This window comes from Branchiostoma belcheri, unplaced genomic scaffold, assembly GCF_001625305.1.
Source record: "Branchiostoma belcheri isolate BF01 breed outbred unplaced genomic scaffold, Haploidv18h27 scaffold56, whole genome shotgun sequence".
NCBI lineage: Eukaryota > Metazoa > Chordata > Leptocardii > Amphioxiformes > Branchiostomatidae > Branchiostoma > Branchiostoma belcheri.
The window spans coordinates 1,666,916-1,676,527 of NW_017804198.1; the positions used below are offsets into that span (position 1 = coordinate 1,666,916).

Below are 9,612 nucleotides of genomic sequence, written 5' to 3' on the forward strand. Positions count from 1 at the left end.
CTAAAATAAAACATTTCACTTTTGACACATGCATCTTTGCTCTTTATTCATCAGTATTGTCCAGACATTACAATTTCAATGAAACATACAGATGAAACATAGTTCCTCTGTAATATACAACATGACACTACTGATTCCAAAAAATGTCTTCCCCATACATAGAGCTGTGTAACCTACTCTAACAGAGAAATTAGCTCCACATACATATCCTAAACTCTTTCCTGTCTCTCAAATCTTCAATCACAAATGAAAATCTGTATCTCTACCTAAACATTTTCCCTCCCAACATCTGCTTCGAGATTAATATTTTTCACTAATTCCATTGAAGCAAATGGAAGCCAACTTATTACCCTGTTTGGTGTTACAGGTATGAACATACTAGGTAATACATTCTTTCCTCTCTAGCAGTTACACAAATCTATGTGGACATCCTCCAAGAACACAAAACTACATGGCCAGCGGCCGAGATAAACTTTTTTCAAAAGTCTTGTTTCAGAACGGTCGTCGCCTTTCGGAGCGGTCGTCGCCATTTCCGATCGACCGAACTTCAGTTCCGAATATCCGCGACATGTTCGGGACTTCCCCGAGTTCTTTGAATGTGTGAAATCACACTTCCTGAAGATAACATCGCGACCGAAGACGGGCCAGAACTTGGCTAGGTGGATTGAAGTTGCGTGGGTGCTAGTACATGTATTATAATTATAAGTTCCGGGGGTTGAATTATCTAGGTTAGAACTAGGTTAGTGTTTGAGAAATTCTCGATTGGAACGGGAAGGGTTTGGGTAACTCTGAACTCGAATGTCTCTGGGTATTTATTTTTCTTGTATGTGAACATGTCCTCTCCCTTTTTTCTTTGTTTCCTTTTGAAATGCGAATAAACATTATTTGAAAAAAAACCCCCCTCTGAACTAGAACGTTTGTAGGTTTTCATACATTGCTGAATTTGAAACGGGGGCGAGAAAAACTCCACATGTATTTTTTGGAACAGCCCATTGTGCGAGCATGTAATTTATGAATGCTGCAGGATGGTCTGACTCAGAAACATTCATTCGGAAGCACCATCACACATGCAGGCATTTACTCTGACCAAGGACATATGCTCTGACTGACTGACTCACAACTCCACCACAGCCGGGTTTTATTTTGTTGTCTCAGTGCTTGCCCAGCATAGCAGGCCATTTCACACTTGTCACCAGCATGGCATTGATGTGCTACCCAGTGAATGTGTCGTATTTACATACAGTGCAGTGGTGAATGTGTCAAGTATTAACATTCAGCAAGGTAACAAAACATAGACATTTCGGGATGGAAATAGCTTTACAAGTTTGTCAAAACTCCTGTCAAAGTAAGACATTGTCCCCCTTCTAAAACAGCAGGTCCTTTATTAATCCTACATGAATTTTACATAAACGAAAGGAATACATACCACAGGGATTGAGAAATATAGCACAGGGACGGAATCTATGTTTGTTTTTGGTTGAAGATTCATTTGTCATTTGTATAAACGGCATTATATGAACCCTTCTTCAGTTTGTTGGCGAAGGGAAACAAGAATAGGCTGGAGAAGATCCAGGCCTAGGATCGTATGCTGATCTTATAAAATCAGCAGTTGAGGAGACAAGTTACTTTTCTGGCCCGCCTTCGGTCGCCATGTTATGGACTGAGTGCGATTCACACATTCGAAGAACTCCGGGAAGTCCCGAACATGCCGCGGATATTCGGAACTGAAGTTCGGTCGCTCGGAAATGGCGACGACCGCTCCGAAAGGCGACGACCGTTCTGAGAAAAGGCGACGACCGTTCGGAAAGGCGACGACCGTTTACGAGACGGAAATTTGCGACGCCGGGTACTGCCGCAAATTCACAATACCAGCTTTGTATTCCTGTGGTTTGGTAGCATTTTTATTTTTGGCCGGATTTTTTTTATTCGCCCGCGCGCACTAGTTTGGGGGTCTTCAGAGGATGTCATCCATAAAATTAAATCGGTGTGCTCCTATGTCTCCATCGCAGCGCTCGATGGCTGTATACTAGTATATGCCATCAGTGGCTACAACGGACTGTGGCACAGCACGGTAGAGAGGTACGATCCAGTAAAACTAGCGTAAAGTGCACTGTGAACCAAGTAAAGTGCACTGCGTGAACTATGTAACATCTTTAGTGCACTATGCACCAAGTAACATCTAGTATCAGTGCACAGTGCCATCATCATGGCTTGTCCTCGCGTACGAAGATCAGGAAGGCTGTTCAGTGCACAGTAAACCAGTCAGAATTGCCCTGATGAAGATGACAGGCGGTGAAAAATAAATGGTTGCGACCGAAGAATTTTGCTATTCATTCGTTTACCTACCTGATGAAATTATTTACGGATATAACGTTACTTGTTCCATAACCACCAGGGTTACGTCATGTCCGGATTACGTCACTACTACATCTACAAGCTAAACGTTCTGATGTTACGATACAAGCAACGAGTTGGAAAGTAACAGTCAGCCAGTTGTGTAAAGCTATCGATAACTGTTTTTGTCTGTACAAAAATCTGGCCATTGGTTAACTGTTGTTGCATATTGCACAGCGATAAGGGATAAAAACGACCGTTCTTTTACAAAAAGGGACGTATTTGTTGTACCATTTAATGTTCAACACCGTCCGTGCAGCCAGTGTAGTCCGTCCTTGGTGCTGAACGCGTCATCTGTTCACAAAGGCACACCCTAACTCGCCCCGTAGGCCCAGATATGTTACTTTCCTTCGTATCTACGGGTCTAATGCCAAGATCAAAACGCGCTCAGGAAATACTATTTGTGACGTCACAAAAAAAACCTTTGTTGTCAAATAATTTACCCTTTGTTCTCTCAGCCAATAAGGATGTCCTGAGAGAACAATGGGTAAAATATTTGACAACAAAGTTTTGTGTCGTCACAAATAGCATTTGCAGATGTGGCACCGACAGATAATCAGTGTCGCTGAAAATCAACCAATAGCAGCGCTGGATCTCGGAGTGCACTGACCGATTTAAATTGTTGTATTGACCAATCAGAAGTGAACAATTACATCGACGCCAGCCAATCAGATCGTGGCATCTCGGAGCGCCCTGCCCGCAGGAGACGTAGGCCTCTTTGCCCTCTGGTTGACCAATCAGAACTAAGTAATTAAGCGCCAGCCAATCGGATCGCGGCATGTCGGAGTGCCCTGACCGCTATCCTTTGTTCTCCAGGTCAGCCGTGGGTATATAAGGCGGCGCAAATCGCCATTCACTATCAGTTTTTACTGGTTTGTCATACGATTCATCGTAGCGTTTTATAAAAAAATTTTAATATCTATTAATCATTTTGCCTTTTTATCGCTAAAGATGGAACGCAAGGGAAAGTCGACATTCTCTTACGGAGATTCTCTCTCCAAGGTGAGTTACGATTCTATATTTTTGTACAGACATTTTCTGCTAACAATAAAAAATTAGCTTGTCGATTTCTAACATATATACACGGAGGTCGATCGTAGATATACCCGTTCTCAACTATGCTACACTTATCGAAATTTTGACGTTGTGATGCTTTGTTCTCGTACTATCACGTTAGATGCATTTGGACGTTGGCGAAATTTTCCTTACTGGGATACATGATAAAACCCTCGATGGGACAATTTTTAACATTGATGGGACCAGTCTTAATAAAATAAAATTAAAGGGGCGTTAACACTTTTTGCACCGAAAATCAAAACAACTTCGTGTGATTATAATTTACTTCCAGTTTTAGTTCCAGATTTGCAAAAAAAATAATAATAAATTTTTTTGGGTTCTAAATCAACTGCAAAATGCTCAATGAAAGACATTTTGGCGCCAACGGTTGAAGAAAGTCCCTTTCTTCCTAGTTTTTAAAGTTTCTCAATGTAACAGTGCAATTTTGTTTCATTAAAAGTTCAAAATCTATTGTTTTCATTATAAACCAGCCTGGTATGTTCACTTCATGGCTCATATTGTAACATTTCCGGCTATCATGGGGTGCCTTGACCACAATTTTTTTTACGCCCTGTCGCTCCATTATTATTTTTATTCTGAAAAAAATTGAGTAACAACAAATTAAATTGGTGTGGCCTAATGTTACACCATGCAGATTTAAGAAATGACAGGAGGGCTATGATACGTTACGGAAATCTAACACAACATATTATCTTCACAGACTCTGCTGGCAGAGGAAGTGTCCAAGCTGACACACTTGGTGTTGACGGGTGTGTTCCAAGGCCCCATCAGGGTGTATGGGAGTTGGGATTTGTGGAGGGAAGGGAGGAAGCTGGAGGAAAGGTAAGACTACTGCCTGTTCTTTTGATTTAAAATTCTAACGTTGCACCCATTCGCCGTTGATGAACAAACCTATTGATATGCTATATCCCTCGGGGAGATATTCAACATAGGTATAAATGAAACATAGCATATTTTCCCTGTTATTTTTTTTGTATCTAAGGCCACAACAATTTAATTTGTTGTTTCTAGGATTAGGCCTGTCCATTTTTTTCTGATTTGCAAAAAGAAAAAAAAATTGTTCTAAATCAACCGCAAAATACTCAATGAAAGACATATTTGGCCCCAACGGTTGAAGAAAGTCCTTTTCTTCCTAGTTGTTCAAGTTTTTCAATGTAACAATGCAATTTTGTTTCATTAAAAGTTCAAAATCTATTCTTTTAATTATAAAAAAAGCCTGGTATGTTCACTTCATGGCTCATATTGTAACATTTCCGGCCTTCATGGGGTGCCTTGGCCTGTTTTTTTTTTTGCCCTGTCGCTTCATATTTTTTTCTGAAAAAATCAGAGAAACTACAAATTAAATTGGTGTGGCCTAACCTACTATCTAGCCCCAATGGGGCATGGACATGTCATTGTGTTTGCCATTTGTAGCGACGGTACTGAGGAGAACATGTTGTTTTTACAGGAAAGAGGGATTGTGTGTAACAGTGGAACTCACGCCAGGAAGCTATGAATACAAGTATCAAAAGCTGAATGGAGAATGGTTTCACGACCATCGTCAGGTAAGAAAACAATTTCAATTTATAGACTGTTCTTAATTTCACTCTTCGACATGGCAACTTTTTTTTATGTTTGTAATACAATTTTGTGCAACCCAAACCTCGGACGTATTCATATGAGATGCCGAATAATTTAATGAAATGATCACATTTTGCACCATGAAATTGTTACTCAATGTTACTCATTGAACTGAAGCGCCGGCACGATGGACAACTGTCGGCCGTTTCAAGTGGCATCTACTACTTATCTCATAAGCCTGATGTCTAACAGTCATCGACGTAGCTTGGATCACATTTTGTCTATATTGTCTATAAGTACTTGAGTCTTTAAGTTAATTTTCGTTGTCTCCCTTATAGCAGACCATTCCAAATGTGTTCGGCTCTTTAAACAATGTCCTGAAGGTGCCCAACAACAGCATCCTGGGCGCCGACACGATGGACAGTCTCCAGGGCGCCGACACGATGGACAGTCTCCAGGGCGCCGACACGATGGACAGTCTCCAGGGCGCCGACACGATGGACAGTCTCCAGGGCGCCGACACGATGGACAGCATCCAGGGCGCCCACTTGATGGACAGTCTCCAGGGCCCCAAGGACATAAAGGCTAGCGGCAAAGATTCTATCGTCAGAAAACTGAAATTCTGGAGAAAGTCGACGTCAGATCAGAGGAAGCAGAGGAAACAGAAGCCCAACAAAAAGAGCAGCTTCTTCGGAGGACTTCTCAGGATTATCCGTAGGATAACTAAGAAATCTCCATGAAACATTTTTTTTGAAATATCAATTTGTCTCATTGATCTTGAAATTTTGCATCATTGCGTTATTCATTGAAGATTTCTGTTTTTGTTGTAATGGAATGCGAGGAGAATAAACTGTTACAGTAATACTTTTAATACTGTCTGTTGTTTCTTTACTCTGTGAAAGGTTTGGTGTGAAAGATACTTTAGGTTTACCGGTTATGCAAAACAGTGTATTCTCGTAGGATGGTCAATGTCCAAGCCTAGAGGTGTGTGAAAGCCCCCATTCAGAACACCACAAACATAGCCTGAAGTCTTAAAGGCATCCAATACAGATTTTAGGTCTTGGAAAGGCTAATATTCTAGTCACAGTATATACATACTTAAATCCACACTATTCTAATGTATATTGACCCTTAGGGAGCAAAAATTCTGACGGAAAATGGTTGCTGGAAGGGCCCTGGTACCACACAGAAAATAAAGGACTCATCTTGGGTCTTGTTTCTGCAGTTTTAAAAGAGTATAAAATACTGACTCACGTGTGCTCATGTGGAGCATATGTGTATAGAAGCTATATATATACTTTTATATGGCTTTGATTCATTGAAGCTGCAATGTAACCCTGTCCAAGATAGAGATGTACACACACACACACACACACATCTTTATGGACTACCCCTGATAGGTAACCTACAGACTGTATGTGTACAACATTCCATATCACCCTAGGTCCCAGCTGACCCGTGTGTGGACTAGGACCGAGGGTGATGCGGATATACTGTACTAGTATTTTATTAATACCATACCAACCCCAAGAAAACAAACATTTCAATGCCAAATGTGCCAAAATTTGGTGTCCCTAAACAAAAAATTGTAACATCAATATTTCCAACCTCCAAATCCTGCAAACTTATGACTAAGAGAACATTTTCTAATCATAAGGCCACACCAATTTAATTTGTCGGTTCTCGGATTCGCCTCTTCTTCTCTGATTTGCAAAAAAAAAAGATTGTCATTATGAATCAGCTCAAAAATGCTTATATTTTGCCTCCAACATTAAGGAGAGTCCTTTTCTTCCTAGTTGTTACAGTTTGTCCATCTATCAATGCATTGGTTTGATTAAAATGTCAAAATTCATTGTTTAAATATTAACCCAGCCATTTTGTGTTGACTTCATGGCTCCTATCGTTGCATCTGGGCCTATAATAGGATGCCTAGACCTGTTTTTATTTTTTCATCCTGTCGCTTCACATTTTTTCTGAAAAAATCAGAGAAGAAACAAATTAAATTGGTGTGGCCTAATCAATAGAAAATGAAGCTTCACACAAGCTCCTTGCCTTGTGTACACTGCAGAGTAGACTTGGTCGTGGTGTTCAGGCATACCCTGATACTACCGGTACTATACAAGAACTGTACACAAAGGATAACAAAGACTCTGGAATAATCTATGACACATTTATTTATACATGTTACTGTCATGAACCAACCAGCCTCAAGCATAAAGAAAACTTTCTACAACTATTGACTAAAAAATCAGTCATAAGGAAGGTCTACACTAAAGTACAATAAATAAACTAAGAATTTCATAAGATGTTGCATTTGACATGCTCTGTAAGATAGGGATAGTACTAAACAGTACTTATTTATCCTCTGCATGTGGTGGCACGGCTTTCATCTAAAAATGGACAACTCTTCTCTTAAACAATGACTAATAATAATACTACTTTAACGACTATTTCCCAGGAAAGACACAATGATGGGTTGCTTGAGTGGAACAGGTCAAAATTGATAGTAGTAGTACGATGTACAATGTAATTTTGATGCTTTTAAATAAGGGAGGTTCTTGTGCCTAGTTCAAACTTGCTTACATTTTATCCAAGTGTGCACAAGTTGATCCATCTAACTATGGCTGGCAAAATTTAAAAAAGCTTGTACAATGTGATACTGTGTAGCTACATGTATTTTGAGTCAAATGAAATCAAGTGTTGTTGCAATGGAGAAATAAAGGAAAGTTGTGTCACAGATGTATGGGACTTCCTATTACAGGCATACAATGCAATTTCAGGGTGGAAAAATCAGTATATTCAGGATGAGGAAACCTGTTTTACTGCCATTTCTTGGCACATTTTTGTCATCATTTCATACTCAAAGTGTTTGAAACAGCACTAAAACAAGCTTCCTGGTGCATCTTTTTTGGGGTACCGCCCATAAATAACTAGAACCAGCCATGATACAAAACCAGCAACCGTTTTCAATCAGTGACATCACATTTTTGCCTCACAGATATCAGTATGCTATGGGATAGGACTGATTCAACTGACTACATTTTGTACATTAAAAGAATGACCCGAGCATCCAGTTTTGCTGCCATGAAATTGCTTTGGGTGCCGTTAGCACTAACAGATATAGCAGAATATAAACTTAAGATAAAAAATTTCCACCTTTTTTCCAATGTTGCTAAAGTAATGATTCAATGTTAGTAAGGGTTTCTCAGGCTCTTGTCTATGCGTGATAGAAGAAGGCAACCAGCAAGGGGTGTTTTTGGTTGTATCCAAGTTCTTAGTTTTGGCTACAATCTGTCTATTGGCATACAGGGCATGTAAGACTCAGAAGATAGCATAAAAACTAGAGTGCGTGTCTTAATTGCAACAGATCACACAGCTTTGAGTTGAACTGATCTTCCTCAAGGATGTGTGCTTCATCTGACATTGGAGGATATTTTGATGAAACAAAGATACTAAGAAATATACTGTCACTTTCCCCAACTCTTCTATACAATTGGGACAAGGTACTAAATGTACTTATTGTATAAATACTCCCCCATGAGACGGTAAGGGCAGGTAACAACACTCACCCCCATGAAACTCCTTCCTCTTCGCCCCCGCCGTTCTGCTTCGCCCCCGCCCCGTTCTGCTTCGCCCCCGCAAAAAATCTGCTTCGCCCCCGTCGTTCCTCTACGCCCCCGGCGCAATTCTGCTTTGCCCCCGTCCTTCTGCTTAGCCCCCAATGGCGGCACAGCTCACAGTCGACACGAAAATCGTCTGCAAAATAACAATAAAGGCTGTGCCGCCAAATTTAAAGGAGCCCATGCTCCGACAAACATTCTGGACCACCTTTCTGCCAAGTGGCGTTGCACAAATCCTTCCCATTCAAAAGTTTACCCCTACCTCACGGCCCGTCAGGGGTCTCGTCTCACACAGCAAGGTATTGCCTTATAAATTCTACTTAGTATTTGCAGCACAATTTTTAACTTAACGCTATTACTGATAGCTGTCATTTTTTCACTATTGTCTACTTGTATCAAAAGAAACACGATTAGTTACTGTTCAATTGGCTGATACAAAATCCCGCCATTATCCAAGTTGGCTTTAATTAGTACCCACCTTCCATGGCGATCAGCCTAGCGTCTGTCCAGCCGTGAGTGAAATTTCCCACCAGTACTTATAAACGTAAGAACCACTGACGGGCCGTGAGGAAGGGGTAAACTTTTGAATGAGAAGGATTTGTGCAACGCCACTTGGCAGAAAGGTGGTCCAGAATGTTTGCCGGAGCATGGGCTACTTTAAATTTGGCGGCACAGCCTTTATTGTTATTTTGCAGACGATTTTCGTGTCGACTGTGAGCTGTGCCGCCATTGGGGGCTAAGCAGAAGGACGGGGGCAAAGCAGAATTGCGCCGGGGGCGTAGAGGAACGACGGGGGCGAAGCAGATTTTTGCGGGGGCGAAGCAGAACGGGGCGGGGGCGAAGCAGAACGGCGGGGGCGAAGCAGAACGGCGGGGGCGAAGCAGAACGGCGGGGCGAAGAGGAAGGAGTTTCATGGGGGTGTTATACCTCAGACCCTACGACTTTGACATACAATGTATCG

The 9,612-nt window shown here is 41.2% G+C and overlaps 2 protein-coding genes across 2 annotated transcripts in view; one reads left to right on the forward strand and one right to left on the reverse strand.

Moving 5' to 3' along the window:
- The first annotated feature begins 3,345 nt into the window (after nt 1-3,345).
- On the forward strand, nt 3,346-5,871 carry LOC109481511. Its single transcript, XM_019784088.1, has 4 exons — nt 3,346-3,396; nt 4,172-4,293; nt 4,919-5,015; nt 5,415-5,871. The coding sequence occupies exons 1-4, from the start codon at nt 3,346-3,348 to the stop codon at nt 5,769-5,771; spliced, it is 627 nt and encodes a 208-aa protein (XP_019639647.1). The 3' UTR covers nt 5,772-5,871.
- A 1,359-nt stretch (nt 5,872-7,230) lies between these two features.
- Nucleotides 7,231-9,612, reverse strand: part of LOC109481569 (SUMO-conjugating enzyme UBC9-B) — an 8,624-nt gene continuing 6,242 nt past the window's right edge. Inside the window, exon 8 of the mRNA XM_019784163.1 lies at nt 7,231-8,597. The gene's annotated coding sequence lies outside the window, so the exon portion shown is untranslated. The remainder of the gene's footprint in view (nt 8,598-9,612) is intronic.

Coding starts and splice junctions, on each gene's coding strand:
- LOC109481511 (XM_019784088.1), top strand. CDS start 3,346: ATGGAACGCAAGGGAAAGTCGACATTCTCTTACGGAGATTCTCTCTCC. Junction 4,294..4,918: donor GGGAGGAAGCTGGAGGAAAG/GTAAGACTACTG, acceptor TTGTTTTTACAG/GAAAGAGGGATTGTGTGTAA. Junction 5,016..5,414: donor GGTTTCACGACCATCGTCAG/GTAAGAAAACAA, acceptor AATGTCCTGAAG/GTGCCCAACAACAGCATCCT.